The 18,231-nt window shown below is 40.3% G+C and overlaps 1 protein-coding gene across 3 annotated transcripts in view; it reads left to right on the forward strand.

The window, feature by feature from the left end:
- The window catches only part of birc6 (baculoviral IAP repeat containing 6), a 66,169-nt gene that overhangs the window by 35,778 nt on the left and 12,160 nt on the right, over window positions 1-18,231 (forward strand). For 2 of the 3 annotated variants that reach the window (XM_077582928.1, XM_077582929.1), the window contains exons 50-67: window positions 319-598; window positions 685-941; window positions 1,063-1,171; window positions 1,429-1,653; window positions 1,986-2,838; window positions 2,938-3,081; window positions 3,495-3,624; window positions 3,786-3,917; window positions 4,029-4,190; window positions 4,268-4,441; window positions 4,851-5,077; window positions 5,530-5,863; window positions 6,011-6,228; window positions 7,966-8,130; window positions 8,590-8,761; window positions 14,822-15,044; window positions 15,810-15,955; window positions 16,947-17,057. In XM_077582928.1, the coding sequence (XP_077439054.1) occupies window positions 319-598; window positions 685-941; window positions 1,063-1,171; window positions 1,429-1,653; window positions 1,986-2,838; window positions 2,938-3,081; window positions 3,495-3,624; window positions 3,786-3,917; window positions 4,029-4,190; window positions 4,268-4,441; window positions 4,851-5,077; window positions 5,530-5,863; window positions 6,011-6,228; window positions 7,966-8,130; window positions 8,590-8,761; window positions 14,822-15,044; window positions 15,810-15,955; window positions 16,947-17,057 (4,062 nt within the window). The remainder of the gene's footprint in view (window positions 1-318; window positions 599-684; window positions 942-1,062; window positions 1,172-1,428; window positions 1,654-1,985; window positions 2,839-2,937; window positions 3,082-3,494; window positions 3,625-3,785; window positions 3,918-4,028; window positions 4,191-4,267; window positions 4,442-4,850; window positions 5,078-5,529; window positions 5,864-6,010; window positions 6,229-7,965; window positions 8,131-8,589; window positions 8,762-14,821; window positions 15,045-15,809; window positions 15,956-16,946; window positions 17,058-18,231) is intronic. The other variant, XM_077582930.1, reaches the window with a different exon arrangement.

The following is an 18,231-nucleotide window of genomic DNA, read 5'->3' on the forward strand; positions in this document are numbered from 1 at the left end:
AACATTATTGCATATAAATTCTAGGATCCTTTATTGAATCCCTATTAAGATGTACACATTTCTGTTATTCCTTAAATTGTAATTTGAAGGCATCGTTGTTTAAAAAGGTTGTATTTCATCGCCATCTGACTGCATGAGCCTGAGTATTATCTATTAATACAGTACAGAGAACTAACTGCCTTATGATCTGTATTGGTCATTGGGAGAGAACAAGTTCTGATATTAGTGAAAATACTCATACTAGCAAAAAAGTGGTAAATTTTGATTGTAACTTTATGTTCAAATATTAAGCTCTTGAATTGTATTTTTACCAATTAGCCTGCCCATCCTCGGTCTCTGTGGAGATCAGTGCTGATGGGATAAACATGCTGCCACTCTCCACGCCGGTTATCACCAGCGGCCTCACCTACATTAAGATCCAGCTGGTGAAGGCTGAGGTTGCGTCAGCTGTATGTCTAAGGTTGCATCGGCCTCGCGATGCCAACACCCTTGGTTTGTCTCAGATCAAACTCTTGGGCCTGACAGCGTTTGGTAACACCTCCTCTGCAACAGTGAACAACCCCTTCTTACCCTCTGAGGACCAGGTCTCTAAAACCAGGTACCAGATTTATCCCCATCAACTAACATATTGTTCATTTTTCGTCACATGTGCCTGGTTGTAACCTTTTTCTTCTTTTTATTCAGTATTGGTTGGCTACGTCTTCTTCACCACTGCCTGACCCATGTCAGTGACCTGGAGGCCATGATGGCCAGTGCAGCAGCACCTACAGCTAACCTTCTGCAGACTTGTGCTGCACTGCTCATGTCACCTTACTGTGGTATGCACTCACCAAACATTGAAGCAGTGTTGGTCAAGATTGGCCTGCAGTCTACACGCATTGGTCTCAAACTCATCGACATTCTGTTGAGAAACTGTGCTGCTTCCGGCACTGACCCAGCCAGTAAGTGATTTTGTTTGTTTGTTTATTTTCTTACTCTGAACTAGGAATGAACCTTAATGAATGTCAATAAAATGTATATTTTTGTAATAAAAATATCTATATATATTGTTTTCCTTTTTAGATTTGAACAGTCCTCTGTTGTTTGGTCGGCTAAATGGCCTCTCCTCAGACTCAACTATAGATATTTTATACCAGTTGGGTACCACACAGGACTCAGGAACCAAGGACAGGTACGTGTAGCAACATTTTGTTTACTGTTAGAATGATGAATGAGAAACTGTTTCTTATCAAGGTGATATCCTAGACAGACTCTTAAACTGATCGTAAAAAGTGTCTTTATATTTATCATTGTCTTCCTTTACTGTCGCTGTGCGCTGTTTGTTGCATTTTAAGGCGCTTTGACCAAGATCACTTTGAAGGACAGTAGAATGGATCTTTTAATATTGTCCAGACTCATCATAGTGTGCTCTGAATTTTGTCCTTCCAGAATCCAGGCTCTTCTCCAGTGGGTTCATGACTCTTCAAGGGTTGCAGCCTTAAAAATTCCCATGGGTTACGCTAGCTCCAGTAGTGGCTCCTCTTCTTTGAGGGAGTATGGGCTCCTCATGCCCTCACCGTCCCACCTCCATTGTGTAGCAGCCATTTTGTGGCACAGCTATGAGCTGCCTGTTGATTACGACCTCCCAACACTACTCAACCAAGAACTATTTGAGTCAGTCTTTTTTTAAATTATTATTATTATTGTGACTGAGAATCTATTTGTGAGAATAATTTTTCCTGAACTACTTTGCTCTGAGTTAGCTCTTTTCATACATGCTGTCACCTCCATAGATTTCATATTTTTATAACATGAGGATAAGCGGTTCAGATAATATATGGATGGATAACATTCTCCATTGTCTGAAATATGATCAAAATATTAGACGTTATTTATTTAAATATTTAACGTCTTTTGTTGCATGCGACTATTGTCGAAATTTAAAGCATGGTCCTGTAAAATTAGGTTTTGTGATTACTGACTGTGCTGCTTTCCATTTCTCTTAGACTACTGTACAATTGGTCCATGTCTTTGCCTTGTGACATTGTGCTAAAGAAGGCTGTGGACAGCCTCCTCTGTTCCATGTGTCACATTCATCCAAGTTACTTCTCGTTGCTCATGTCCTGGATGGGTATTGTACCACTGCCCAACGCCACTCATTCCCAAGCCCAGCAGCGTCGACTTGCCATGACTGACGATGGGAAAAAGCAGCACAATGCTACCACCAACACCACAGCAGGACTTACAGATGATTCAAAGCATGCAAGACCTCCAGTTACTTTATCGGAGTCCCAGCTAACCACACTGGCAGCTGCCTCACAGTCTCCAGGAGCAATAGATCAGCTGCTGGATTCGGGATTGCCTTCATTGCTTGTTCGCAACCTTGCCCAGTTCTGTGTCTGTCTACTTGCCAGTGCTGACCTGCCCTTGCCTGCTGCTCTAGCTGACAGGCGACATTACCAGTACCAGGCATCCACCACATCCACGCACAGTCGCCCGCCGCTTGCCGCAGAGCTAGCTGCTCCAGTTCTGCGCTTCCTCACAGAAGTAGGCAACAGCCATGCCATGAAGGACTGGTTAGGTGGACCAGAGGTCAACCCTTTGTGGACAGCACTGCTCTTTTTGCTGTGTCACTCCAGTTCAAGTGCCAACACAGGTTGTCAGCCCATGAGCCAGGCCTCATCTGGAGGTCCGTCTCCATCACAGCCATATTTCTCAGGCTCACGTTTTTCCCTAGCATCTTCTGGCCAATCAGGAGGGCTCACCACTCAGCAGAGAACCGCTTTGGAGAATGCCACAGTGGCTTTCTTCCTACAGTGTATCTCATGTCACCCTAACAACCAGCGGCTCATGGCACAGGTTGGTTTATGCTTTCCTCTCTATCGCGGGAGGAGCTAACAGTATGCTTGACACACACACAATGCTTATTTTCAACATGGCTATCTGTTTTTGCCGAAGGTTCTTTGTGAGCTTTTCCAATCAGCACCCCAGCGAAGCAATGTGCCTATCTCCGGAAGCATCTCTGGCTTCATACGAAGGCTGTTCCTGCAACTCATGTTGGAGGATGAAAAAGTTACAGTTTTCCTACAGTCTCCCTGCCCGGTGGGTAGCTGTTTCTATAGTAGTTACCTTGCGATTAATTGCATGTTTTACATCTGTTCTAAATGTACAACAAAATAATATTTTCAAGTTTTTAATACCCTTCTTGCCATCATAGGGGATAAATGTTTTCCTTGTGCAAATAATTTTATAAATATTGTGTTTTTTGTATTGTATTATACAGTGCATTCCTGCTAGTTACAGGCATAGTGACAGTCCCAATATAATTGAGACCCATTATGATTATTAAAATTAAAATATGCTTTGAAGAGAAAACAAATCAAATGAAACCCCTGGTATAAGACAACATGGGTATCTTATTGCAGGGTCAGAAGCAAAATCAAATGATCTTGTTCATAAGAATCCAATTTCAATCTACAAGATAAAAATTATTGTATCTGTGTCTGACTTTTCAGTTGTATAAAGGACGCATCAATGCTACCAGCCACATGATCCAACATCCAATGTATGGAGCAGGCCACAAGTACCGCACCCTCCATTTACCAATCTCCACCACACTGGCTGAAGTCTTGGACCGGGTGTCTGGTATGTATCAAAGAGAAAAATATAGACTTTGCAACCAACTTCTATCTGTAACCTCTGCCAGACCGTAAATACCAGTAAGAAGCGAAACAACCATGTAAACACAAGTAACCCTGGAAGAAATTCGGAAAGCTATGCATCATGCGTTCTCTTCATATATTTAGACACACCCAGCATTACAGCAAAGCTGATCAGTGAGCAGAAGGAGGACAAGGAGAAAAAGAATCATGAGGAAAAGGAGAAGATGAAAGCTGACAGTGGCTTCCAGGACAACTACAGTGTGGTCGTGGCTTCAGGTAGTTACCATTTGCATCCTCTTTGTTATTTTGTCTTGATGCTATTCAGATTGCAAATATCTTTACGTTTCAATGTTGAAAATTAGATATTTTTTATATTTGTTTTCTTAGGTTTGAAGTCACAGTCCAAACGAGCTCTATCGACTCCTCCTAGACCTCCGTCAAGAAGGGGTCGGGTGATGAGTGACAAGTTGACGACTTCATCAGGTGTGGACCCCTCTGCCAAAACCATCAGCGTGCCTGTCTTCCATCTCTACCACAAGCTGCTTCCAGGTACAACATAGTTATATGCAGGGTTAACATGCAGGCGCATGATTCTTCAATTGTTTGTTCCTTATTTTTTTCTCTAGGTCAGCCCCTCCCAGCAGAGATGACTCTGGCGCAGCTACTGACACTACTGTATGACCGCAAGATGCCACAGGGCTACCAATCCATAAACCTCACAGTCAGACTGGGCTCTAAGGTCATTTCTGACCCAGGCCTATCAAAGACGGACTCCTTCAAACGATTGCGCACCGAGAAAGGTACAGAAAAGCAGTTCTGTTAAACATGAAGACCAATCTTTTTCTATCCACCTGTAATTTTAGGCAGAAAATGTTGAATGACAAACTCACAATAGAAAATCCATACCATGTTCAAGCATTTTTGATAATTATATAATATACAAACTAATTAAAATAACAATTTATTTATTACGCAAACATTTTTTGTATGCAATTTGTACCGTAGAGCTGCCTGTTATGTGACGTTGTCTGACTTTCAAGTTGCTTTAATTTGAATTATTCTAATTTCATTGCCTATATTGATTGTATTGAGCAACCATGTACATCTCATCAGTCATAGTAATTTCCATACTGTATATTTTGTGGTGTCATTACAGCAAAAAAAAACAAAGGATGTATTCTTAAAAAAATTGTTTTGAATTCCCAACAGCTGGTTCTCTTTTTCCTGGTGCTGTAGTAGATCACCCTGATATGCTGAACAGCTGCCCCGAAGAGGAACCTATGACACCCGGTGACGAATGTCTTGACGCCACAACCGACGAGTCCTTACTCGAAACGCACCCAATCCAGTCGCCTTTACAAGTCTTTGCTGGTATGGGAGGACTGGCGCTCATCGCAGAGAGGCTACCCATGCTCTATCCTGATGTCATTCAGCAGGTGAGATTTGTATTAGAACAGCCAATCAAGGAACAAGCAGAAACATTTTCGACAAAAATTGTGCTGCTCTCAGTGTATAACCAAGCAGAGTGTTCTGCGACTAATATAAAGTAGCAGCAAAGGTTATTGGCAAAAAAAAGGATATACTCGAGTTGTGGTTGTTTATTTTGTGATTAAAATTTATTGTCAACTGTAGATGGACAAAACAAGGTTTGACAGATAGAGAGGAAAAAGAACACAAAACCAGTTGTTGCATATTTGAATCCATTTTAAGTGACACATTGGGTGCTACTTTGTGAATACAAAATATTAAAATAAATTATTGTATGTTTAGTCAAGAAGTGAAATTGCAATTGCAATTTTCACCAATGCTAGAGGTTTTCAAGTATCGCATGACACAAGCTTTTGTGTCAAGTGACTGATGGCCTATTCTCTTTAATGCTTGGCCGCAGGTCAGTGCTCCAGTTGTACCCTCTGCAACACAGGAGAAACCAAAAGACACTGACCAGTTTGAGTGGGTCACCATTGAGCAATCAGGAGAGCTGGTGTACGAGGCGCCTGAGTCCATTGCTACTGAGCCACCGCCCATCAACAAGCAGCAATCCCAGTCGGCATCTTCATCTTCGTCCTCAGTGCAAACAATGTCACCCATCCCTGCACACTCCTTGGCAGCATTTGGCCTGTTCCTGCGCCTGCCAGGCTACGCAGAAGTTCTGCTGAAGGAGAGAAAACATGCCCAGTGCCTGCTGCGCCTGGTGCTTGGTGTCACAGATGATGGCGAGGGCAGTAAGTTTGAATCATTTTACCTTTTTAAATTTTGCAACCTACGTTGGATATCATACACAATGTGTTTACAAAACTTTGAGCCTTAACCAATAATTGAACTATTTTCTTGCTGAATACTTCATTTGTGTGTGTTGTTATCCCCTACAGGTCATATTCTGCAGTCTCCGTCAGCAAACGTGTTGCCCACATTGCCCTTTCATGTCCTGCGAGCATTGTTCAGAAGCACTCCTCTTACTACTGACGATGGCGTGCTGCTCCGTCGCATGGCTTTGGAGATCGGTGCCATTCACCTTATTTTGGCCTGCCTTTCAGCTCTCAGCCACCATGCACCCCGGAACCCCAACGCAAGCAACAATGTCTCTGAGGTATGGTTGGCATGGTTGTCTCTTTGCTTAAACATTTGTACGCCACAGAACAATAAGAAGACTCTTCAACCTGATAGGATTCATTTAGTTTTATCATAGACTGGACTAGATTGGTGCTACAAAAGTGGTTGGAAAATATTGTGATGTTTTTGAATATATTTGACAGGGATGTGATTTTTCCGCTAATTCGCGGAATTCCGCTTTTTTTATCTCCCCCCCCCCCCAAAAAAAATATATATATTTTTTTGTAGTTCATTGTGTATGCACATGACTCCGACAGATAACATCTTCAGCTATAACAAAGACATTTGTGGTATGCTCTAATATGAGTTACTTTTCATTTGGTCATGATACAATTATTTGTTCATGAAATTTGAACTCTTCAACATTATTTATGTGTTAACTTAGTAATCACATTAGTTAGCTATGATGATATTCTCAGTGATAGTTTTTAAAAGCAAAGACAGTCCAATGTTTTTGAATGTGACTGATTTTGAGTTGACTAAATGTTAAAAATAAAAACTAAACTAAAAAATGTTGCCATTTTATATGGGATAGTTCAATATACATTGAAAATTTATGCTGTTGTTTTGTCTATTTCTTTGTCATGTGAGTGCATTGAAAGTACTTAAAAACACGGAAAACCCATGAGCTCCGGGGGGATTTGCCCCCCGTGTCCCCCCACCAGGGCGCTGCCCTGGACCTAGCTGGGTGCCAGCGGCCCCCAGACCCCCGGCTAAATTTTCAGATAATTTCACTTTGGTCAAATCACATCCCTGATTTGATAACAGCTTTGGAGCTTGGTGTTTACAGTCCTTCGTGTGAATTTTATGCAAAAATAGCCATATTTGTTTTGTGTTTGTTGTGACGCACTATCCTGTTCTCGCTTTTGCTTTCTCTTGTGGATTTATGGCGTTCCCATAGCTGAGGACAGATCATAAAGGCAGATAGATGACTTGAACAAGAGCCAAATATATTTCTCTGGCTAACCTTGAGCTTGAATGGAAGCAGAGACAGTATGAAGAAGCCATAGTAAAAAATCTGAATGCTCATCCCCTTAAATCGGCAAAGCTGGCTTTATTTAGCCTTATTGAATTTGTCTACAGTCCAGGAGTATTTGGACAAATAAATAAATTGAATGTATTTGCCTTGATACAGCACCACAAATGATCTGACGTAACAGAATGTGATTAAAGTGTAGAATTTCAGCTTTAATTTAGTAGGGTTTCACAAAAATGTGGCACATACCCCACTATTATGTAGTAGGGATAAAAGCAGACTCCAAATAGTGATAATCTGCCCAAAGAGGTTTAGAATTTCTTATATATGCCACAACATGACAGTAAACCACGACTTTTTAGGGATATGGCCTGCCTAAATGTATCTTCTTCCCTACATTAGCATTATCCATTGGCACTAAATCCAGACACAAGAACATGCAAAGCAATACTTGAGTTTTTAGCAAATGACAGCATAGTTAAAAAAAAAAAGAAAAAAAGAAGCAAATAGGTAAATCACCATTGCGCAGGGGAACACTGTACACCCATTTTATGCCTGATACCTCAATTTTCAGGTGTTAAAAAGTGTTTGGACTTATGCCTACCACAATTTCTTGAGAAAAACAATTTTTTTTTGCAAAAGAACTAACATAACAAATCAGAGATGGAGTTGGGGGTGTCAAGACAACTATTGTAGAGCTGATGTCATTTTATAATGTCTGATGTATGTTCTTTACAGCCACAGATGTCAAGTTGTCATGGTGGAGGGACCAGTGAGGAGCAGCAGTTATACTGGGCTAAAGGAACCGGTTTTGGCACTGGATCCACAGCGTCCGGGTGGGATGTTGAGCAGGCTCTCACAAAACAGCGTCTTGAGGAGGAGCATGTTACTTGTCTTCTCCAGGTAAGTCGGTATACCATTAGCCTGTTTTAGCACTCTGTTCGGATTGACATACTACAACGGTAATCGGCATTTAGAAGCAAATAATGATTTAAAAAAAACAAATTAGGCTTTAACAAAGTTAACGGTAATATCACCCTGTGAGTTTTACGTTTTAGCCACATTATTGACTTTTATGCACCTTTTCACGTGGTTTTTATTCTCTTTTAGTGATAATGGCGATTATCAGGTAACGATACTGATACCTGGTATCGGTCGGTACCCCCCCCCCCCCCAAAAAAAAACCAACCTCAAAACATATATATATATATATATATTATAATAGGAGAGTAATAGTAAGTTTTTAATTCTAAATATTACTTAAGCCGTTATTAGTGTTGAGTGGGTTACGTTTTATTATCATGCTGCTATATCCCTTGAATGTTACTGAGTTATCTCCTATGATGATGTTCCTTTTACTAGGTCTTGGCAAGCTACATTAATGCCGCGGGTTCTAGCAGCTTCCACACTTCTGAAACATCTTCAGCAGAGAGCCGAACCCACAACAGCTCAGCACTTCCAGTAGTGCTGCAGGAGCTGCTCAGTCAGTCCTGTCTCATCCCTGCTATGTCCTCCTACCTACGGAACGACTCTGGTAAGATCCTGTTCTATTTATGAATTGTGTTAATACAGCTTAGCGTGGCTTTGTATTCCACCCTGTCTATTGCCTGAAATTGGCTTACTTTGAGTGACAATGGAGTTGTCGTTATTTTTGTCAATAGCCATAGCTGACAGTTTAGTTCCGCTAGTTAGTGAGTGAGTGATGTGTATAGCCTCTTCAAACATATTGCCTCTTCACTTGAAGCGTGGCCTAAATAATGACACATTCTTTTAAATGGGAAATGCCACTGCATGTACCAAAATTAACATCATGATGTATTTAAATAAAAGCTGGTGGCTCTTTGACCAACTTCTGTAAAAGAGCCAGTTGCCCCGCAGTTTTGGTCCTTCAATAAATGTCACAGAGCGAGAGCTCTCTGTAATGAACAAATCAGAGCCTTCCTCCTTCTCTGAAGTCCAAAGAGCTGTTAGTCAGAAATAAATGGTACTGCCGCTCTATTTATCCCTCAGCCAGGGAGTGAAAAATAATATAATTGAAGGACTACGTACATACGTTTGTCTAAGACGAAAATCATTTGTGTGTGTGTGTGTATAAGTGTACATATGTGCTTTCATTTTGCCAAGTATGCACAGAACAAGGAGTCAATGTTTTACACTCATTGTAAATTACCGTAGTCCAATTTATTACATCTTTTTTTAGACTTAAGAATTAGGCCAGACTAGTGGCACAGTGAGCCACGTGGTTATCTTGTCTGCATGACAGACAGAGGTTTTACATATTGGCTCAGGCCTTTCTCTTGCAGAAATGTGCACGTTTTCTCAGTGCTTGCTTGGGGTTCTAAACTAGGTTCTCCGGATTCCTCTGATATTGCAAAAACACGCATGCTAGGTTAATTGAAGCTCTAAATTGCCAATCCATGTGAAAGTGGTATAGTAGGGATGTAACGATAACGGCAATATCGTGATATCGCAATATTAAAACTGCCACAATATTGTCGTCGTCATGTCACGATGTTAAAAGTGGTACATGTGTTTAAAAAAGTCAGTTTGATTTCTATTTGTGCAGTTCTAGCACACTCTGGTGGCTAGCTTTTTAGTGCAGTTAAATTTTCACAAAATCCACGCTAAATCGCTAATGGTCAGATGAAGGGAAACATAATATGCTTGTGAATGTGGAGGAACTCTTTGTGTGCGTGCCTTAGTAAGTAAGTGCCTCACTCAATATTAAGTGTTATTAGAGATTGTATGTTGTTTATATGCATTGATAATTACATCCCATAGTTGCATCTCTATGATATAGCAAATCAGCTATAAATATGTCAACATACAGTGCATCATATTTTCACAAAATTTGGAACACTTTTGAGACCTTACATATAAAGTGAGTAGTTGAGCACAAAACTCTTAACAAAATTATGCAGTATGATGTAAAACATTTAAAATTGTTACAGATTTAATTTTCGTGTATTAAAAATAATTCTAGAATTTTTGGAACAAAAATAACTGCTGTTAGTACAAGGAGGGTTACATGAGTCTAGCATGTTGGCTTGACCCTTGGCAAGCATTCCAGTTTCTCATGTGGCCAAAATTAATTGCCCAGCCCTGCTATGAGGGTTCACAGTTACCCTGTCAATTGCTAGATGAACCACTCCCAACAGATATGACTATGACTCATTATCCTCTAGTGAAGATCTCCCCCGACTGGTTGGATCAGAGCCATTAGTCGCTGGCACTGAAGTGACTCACGGACACCTCTTAAAATATAAAATGGTATTAGAAGAAATTGCTCAATCAAATATTCTTGTGCCCTTTAAAAATGTTATACGATGTTGTGTAATTTTAAACCTAATTTTCTGCAGCTGTGATAGACCAGATATCGAGGTGAAAATATTCATTGGCTTTTGAATGATTGCAAATTTCATTATCAACATTTACTTCAGTTTTAGTTTGTATAGTGTTTATAGACAAATGCTTTGTTGGCTTGTGGGCATCTGGAAGTAACGAATAAACCAAAGCATCAACCAAGAAGCTTCTCAACAACGTCATCATTTTAGGATTTGTTTTTAAGTAGTGTATTTCAGGTAAGTGACAACATATGACATGAATATTTCATTTGTATCAGCAGTCATAAAAACGACTTTGAGACCCAGTTTGTAGCTTTGCTGAACCTTAGGGATGACAGTCCTGGTTGAACTCTTGCATGTGTCCATCACGGGTGCAGTGATACCTTTTTCATGTTTCATGTTGTCTCTCCCAGCCCTTCGCTATCTTTTCAGCTTATAACTTGATATGTTTTCAATGTCTTCAGACAGTCCCTCCAACCAATCCCTCCTCTTTCTTAGGATAAGGGCCATGTCAAACTTCTTCAAGTTTTCTTAACTTAATACTGTTCTCTCAACCTCTTGTAGTCGTTTCTGAATGTCAAATGTTATGAAATTATACTATATTGTGGTGTAGATGTATACAAACACAATTACAAATAGGTTGAGGAATGTGCCAATGATGCCCAACATGGCCAAGATGGATTCCTCCTGCTCCTCCTTCAGCTCCAGTGCACGCACATCATCAAGGGTGATGATTGTGGTGCCCATGATCTTGCAACTCCCTTAGCCCCTCAAGGTGACTTGTATCTAGAATAAATGGAAATAAGGAATATCCATGTCAGTTTTCACAAATACCAGAATAGTGTATACATACATACATGGCATTATTTTTTAGTGCCCCATCAGCAAACTACCCCTCACTAATGGATATCAATTATGAATTATACCAAATGTCTATGCAGAGTGGTGGGGTCAACATTTTTAATGACCTGCCACTACTAGGAGATGAGGCTCATTGGTGACTTTACATCAGCAATTGCAAAGCATCACCTTGGATTATCTGGGACGAAATTGTTAAATTACCAGTGGTTATGGTTAATGGCAGTCGTTTTGTCAAAAGAAGCATGATTAAATGTTGCCATTAGAGCCCCTCAAGTCCACCCACTGATTTTCATCTGCTGTAAATGATTAAATGCCCCAGATGCACTGTGCAGCATCATTCACATCTTCCTTGTGGAAGAAAATAGTGATTAAAAAAAAGCTGCAGATGGTCGTTTTCCAAGATAAATACAGTATGTAAGCAACAAGGCAATTGTTTTATTATTTTGCTGTGTGCATTTGTGAATGAAGAGCAATCTGCAGTCTTTGTTGTAAAAATATGCTGCTGATGCTTGTGCAGTATATTAGAGGATTTACAAAAGGAATTTCAAGTAAATGGAAAAATATGTCTTACCCTAAGGTGTTTCAGTGGCAAAAAATTGTCTTTCACCATGCTTTTTGGATCATAAAATTCCTTGGATTTTAAGGCATGCTACATGTGGAGACCTGCAGGTGAAGGGGACAGTCTCAGCAGCTTTGCTCAACTATACTTCCAGGGAAACCCATCTTGTCACAGCCAATTAATAACACCAAGTCCACTGTCCCCTGAAATTTGTATTCAGTCAGACCCTTCCTTGTCTTCAGCAATTATTCTTCTGCTTAAGTACAGCCAGCTTTATTTAGGTGATGAAGACGAGCCCTCTTCTCTCTTCCCACCTTTCTTTCCATCTCTTCCCTTGCGTTTTCCCTGTTTTGTGTAAACTCTTCTACACAATTCTCCCAACTCCCTCCTCATAGTGTTGGTTAATTTACGCACCCCAGTTGTTTCGTAGCTTACATCTTGCTTGCTTCGGATTCTTCTGAGAAACCGTGCAATTAGTGCTTCTCAATAAAGTCTCTTGCTCAGTACGGTTGCATCCAACCCAGAACGATGTATCATTGTCTGGTAGGTGTGTCAGCTGATGTCTCTATGCCACCAAGCCTCCAGTCTTCTAGCTAAGAGCGCACAGGTCCCTGAAGTAGCCAGGTCTGGTTGTTGATATTCCGGAGGAGGATAAAAAGCCAAAGCATCCCATAGATTAGATCACTGTGGAGAGGCAGCCGCAGAGCCAGACGATTGCCGTAGCAGTAGGGATCCTTGCATACCGCCAGTGACAGCAGTATTACGGTGGCTCCTCAACACCAGTTCGACACCATGGCGGGACTGTGCATTGCATAACCAAGCAGAATGATGGCAAAAGAGGGAGGATGGATCCCGATGGCCGTGGCAATGAAGGAACATAAGAATGAGAAGAGAGAAAGAGGTGGGTGGGGGAATCAACATTGCTCACGCTTACCATTTTCTCCTCCCCTCTCCCTGCTGTGGAGGCTGGTTGTGCTCACAGAAGCACAGTTTACACCAAAACAACACAAGGAAAATAATCGGAAAGAAGGTAAAATCATCACTGCTGTTTGTGTTACGTGGAGCCCGTCCTCAGCTGCTGTTTGTTGGACAGAGCTATGCAGAAGAGAGATGGTGGAGTGGGGCACTATGAAGCAGTGTTGAAATAGTGGTTGAAGCTGGGTGGAGGATAAAGCAGGAGGCAGTAAAAAAAGGGTTGGGGGAGACGGGTCTGCGCACACATTATTTATCTCCAAGGGGGATAATTCTGTGACAGACAACATGCTCCCCTAGAATTCTGCGGTCTTAGGTTGCTGTAAAACATATCTTAATTACTATGTAATCATGCATTTTATTTCCCTATTATGTCTGTGTGCTAAATCTACAATTATCACCCAGTTTAATTACTTATCATTAAATAGCACTAGGCTTCATTTGAATAAGTTAAGACATCCGACTTGGCACTCCCAGGGAAGTGATCACGATCAAAATTTTAATGTTTACCCCATTTTCGAATTTTAAATAAAAAACAAAACAACAAACAGCAGAAAACAGAAGTTCACAAAACTGTATTTAAAAAACATGCTTTAGTCAGACTAAATTTTTCTTGTTTTAGTTTATTAAGAATTATAAAAATTCTATTTACTAAGTGGCATAATAATGTGTTTTTCCATGCAAATTATTTTGCATAATTTATTCCAAGTCAAAAGTTTCCATACAATGATTATCACCTTAACAATTTGGGAAACCCCAGCTGATGATGATATGTCTTTGGAAGCTTCTGAGCGGTTCATTCACATTTCAGTTTTTTAGAGACTGACCTGTGGATGTATTTGAAGGCACACCCGAAGCACTGATTAACATAATGTGAAAGTCAAAAGAAGTCAGTCAAGATATCAGGAAGAAAATTGTTGACTTGCACAAGTCTGGTTTATCCTTTGGGTGCAGTTTCCAGATTCCTAAAGGTGCCCAACTGTTCAAACAATTGTAGTATAAACACCAGCTTATCGTACAACTCTGTAAGATGGGTTTGTTGTCCCAGAGATTACCACTGTGCATTTCAATTTTCAACCCAAGAACAAATGCAAAGCACCTTGGCTGAAGCTGGCAAGAGTGTGTATCCACAGGGAAATTAATCCTGTACCGACATTGGCTCACTGCCAGGAAGTTGTTTCTCCAAAAGAAACATAAAATGCCTAGGGGTGTGCATCTCCCCCAATAAATGATGATTAATAATCATCCATCAGATTTATATAGTGCTTTTCAGGACACGCTTCACAATAGATATATTATTCATGCACTCAAACATTCACACTCTGATGGCAGTATACTACATATGTAGGTTCAGCTGCCCTGGGGCAAACTGACAGAAGCGTGGCTGCCAGAAGCTTTGACCACCACATTCGCACCATCCATATACCACTGTGAGTGGCATTAGAGGCAGTTTGTGTCAAGTGTCTTGCCCAAGGATAAGACGATGCATGGCTTTGGAAAGAGCAAGATTCAAACAGCAAACCTTCCGGTTACTGAACAGCTGACTCTTCACGATTCATAATAATTTCGATAAATGTGGTAGCTTTTAACTAAATTCAAACACCACCACTACCAGCAACCATCTACACCACAAAATGTTTTTTTCTTTTCTTAGCTTTTTGGAATATTTTCCACGGCCAGCATGGTTGTGAAAGAAATAACAAGCTACCAATTATTTTCTGATTTTAATTATTTGCTTAGTTTAATCCAGGTTGGCGACTGTAATAATTTCCTTAACCCTCTTTTGCAGATAATGTAGTTTTGTTTTTTTACTTTACTCTGAATTGACCTTAATAAGCACTATTTTGTGTCCTTGTAGTTCTGGATATGGCACGCCATGTGCCCCTCTATCGGGCATTACTGGAGCTGCTTCGGGCCATCTCAACCTGCACATCCCTCGTCCCTCTGCTGCTGCCTCTGTCTGGTGACCGAGGGCAGGATGAGGACGAGGAGGATGAAGAACACTCAGAGGGGCAGACCTCTGTTGGGATGCTTCTGGCCAAAATGAAGACATGTGTGGACACATACACAAATCGCCTCAGGTGGGACTTAAACATTTGGACAAATTGTTTGTATGCCTCTGTTAATGTAAGAATAACCCACAGTGATCACAAAATTAACTTGAAACTAACTGTGATGAAAATTAAGCAATGAAAATCAGATATTGCTTTTCAATTGTGGGTCAACAGAATTGTTTTAAGTACAAAGTCATGAAACGGGCCTAATATTGTGTTGCTCAACCTTTTGAGGCAATCACTGGAATCAAAATATGTTTTTAACTTTCAAATGAGACTTGTATGTATCTCTCAGCAGGCATTTAGGCCCACTATTTATGAGCAAACTACTCCAGTTGTATTATCTGTCTCTTCAATTTGTCATTAATTTTCCTCCTGTGGCTACAGTCCTGTGGATCTAAAATTCTAGTCACAGGTACATCAAGCTGCTTAGAGATGGTCTTATAACGTGCTTGTGTATAATTTGTTTTCTAATCTCTCGAGACAACTCCCTCCCTTGTTTCCTCCGGTTCATGCTCAATATGGTATACATTATCACCAAACAGCAGAATGCATGGGTGCAGATGGCAGGGTGAACAGGGGGACACACACACTTTCATCCGTCTGTGTTTTCAGTTATGTTCATTTCAAAGGGTTTGACTCTGATTATCAGACAGATTGACTTTTGTAGGCATGATTGTCTCATATCTAAGAGGAAAAAGTCGATAAGTATTACACCCAGTACTACATTATGATTAAATATAAGTGGTTAGGAAAATGGAATTGGTAGATGAATATGTTTGTGTATTGTAGGTCAAAGAAAGATAAAAGCAAAGGTGTTGTGAAGCCAGATAGCTCAGATCCAGAGCCTGAGGGCCTGACTCTTCTTGTGCCCGACATCCAGAGGACAGCTGAGATAGTCTATGCTGCTACGACAAGCCTCCGACAAGCCAACCAAGGTATGCACATACTGATTCCTATGTTACAACTTTTAAGTGTAGATTTCACACTTTTAACATCTGTGAGAATTAAGTGTGACTCTTGGGTCCCTGCAATACAACCACACAAACCAACCTTCTATTTACCATTTGTTTGCCTTCTCTTAATTTGGCTTTAAATTGGCAGTCCTTCTCTTCATTTTACACAGTTTGCCCGTCTTTGTCCTGTGTGACAGCAATTGTTTTATTCAACCAATAAGTCAACTCAACTTTCTTAACTGTTTTAACTGCAATTTTTCATTTGTGACCCAGAAAGGATCTTCTAGCTCCACACCAAATCATTGATGGTTAACTTTGTGGTAAAACATTTCCAGCATGTGCAATTTTACATCTCACACATTTAGCCTGTGCAACATTAAGCAGCATCTGGAGTAGAAATTGCAATTATATTACATTGGAGACTAGTTAAAAAAGCTTCCGCGTGTGTGTCGCTTTCAAATAGAGACAGTAGCCCGATTCAATCCAAGAGTGATGGTGATACCATGGCAATAACTCAGAGCAACAAAAAAAATAAATGCAGAAAATAAGAATCTTCCAACAAAATTACTCACCTTAATAAAGTAGCAGATCAATAAAATCTCCACTGCACACTGAAACATTATACGTCCCCCATTACTTTTTTGCTAGACAGTACTCTTAATTATCCCCTTACCGCCCATTTAATTTAGCTCTACAGTGTTTTTATGTTCTGTCCATATAAATAGCCATCCAACTGATCACTTGGGTGCAGAACTGACTATTAAACATAGTAAAAGTATGTTGAGTGTGGGGGGATAGAGATCAATGCTATGTTACTTCTCATGACGAAATCCATCTGTTAAAGGCGCCACAAAACATCAAACCTGTATTGCAACATGAAGCTCTTTACAAATTAAGCTTTCATTTCTGAATCAGTTAGTTAGCCTATTTGCTCTAACCTGTTCATGTGTGCTCTTTAAATCTTGTTAAACAGAGAGGAAGTTGGTTGAGTCTTCAAGAAAGGTATCTAGCAGACCCAAGCCCCTTTCTATCCTGCGCTCTCTTGAGGAAAAATATGTTGCTGCCATGAAGAAGCTGCAGTTTGGTGAGATGATCAATAATTATAAAAACATTTCTGCACATTGATGTGTATTCACTTGTGTAATCTTATGCTATTCTGTCTAATATGATCCGTACTTCATTATGTTACAACTCTTAACATTCCAATTTTTCCCTTCAATTTTTCCATCACTTTCAATTTATCTGGACCACTTATCCTTATTTGGTTCACAGGCATGCTAGGGCCTATCCCAGCTGTGATTGGGCGAGAGGCGAGGCACACTCTGAACTGGTGGCCAGCCAATCGCAGGGCACAAATAGGCAAACAACCATGAATTCTCACATTCACACCTATGGACAATTTAGAGCAGGGATCTCCCAAGTTCGGTCCTCGAGAGCCCCCTATCCAGCCTATTTTCCATGTCTCCCTCCTCCAACACAGCTGAATCAAATGATCAGCTCACCAGCAAGCTCTGCAGAAGCCTGATAGCGATTGTGATTATATGATTCAGGGCTCTCAAGGACCGAACTTGGAGAGTTCGATCAACCTATCAATTTAGACATGTCAGGCTTCATTGCACTTGTTGGTGTGTTATAATTGATTTTTAAAAGCTGCATCTTAGGTAATTGTGACTCCTGAAGAATTCTCATGTTTTTTACTTTTGTGCTAAGTCAAGCACCAAAAGCCTCATAAGTAAACAAGACACAACAAAGGAGAAAGTGTAGTGCTTTTTTATCTACAGTTAACATAGGCACAACACAAGATCTTTTGAGATCACAAGCTAAAGCCGACAGGTTGGTATGAATATAATGAAACCTAAATGCAGGTTGACAATTCGAGCTTTTAAGCCTTCAGGCTGGCCAAACAATCCCACACACGCAAGTATAAATCTCTGCATGCGTTTGTAGGTTTCGCCACACACTGATGTTCTTCTGCATATGTAAAAAAAAAAAAAAAAAAAAAAAAAAAAGAAGAAGAAGAAAAAAAGAGCATGTATAATGGAAGAGGGGAAAATATCCCTAGAACACCGTAAAAAAAAGAAGACGACTGAATTCTGTTAGTGCAGTTTTAGGTTAACCCACACCTTCTGATTTACCAATGCTGTAATTGGATTATTTTTGTTTGGCACAGTACAGCGTACATGCTTGCATTTACTATTTTCTTTCATTCTTTTTCTTTGGAATAAATACTTTGAACACTTTTACAGTCCACATAATTG

This window comes from Vanacampus margaritifer, chromosome 12 (assembly GCF_051991255.1).
Source record: "Vanacampus margaritifer isolate UIUO_Vmar chromosome 12, RoL_Vmar_1.0, whole genome shotgun sequence".
NCBI lineage: Eukaryota > Metazoa > Chordata > Actinopteri > Syngnathiformes > Syngnathidae > Vanacampus > Vanacampus margaritifer.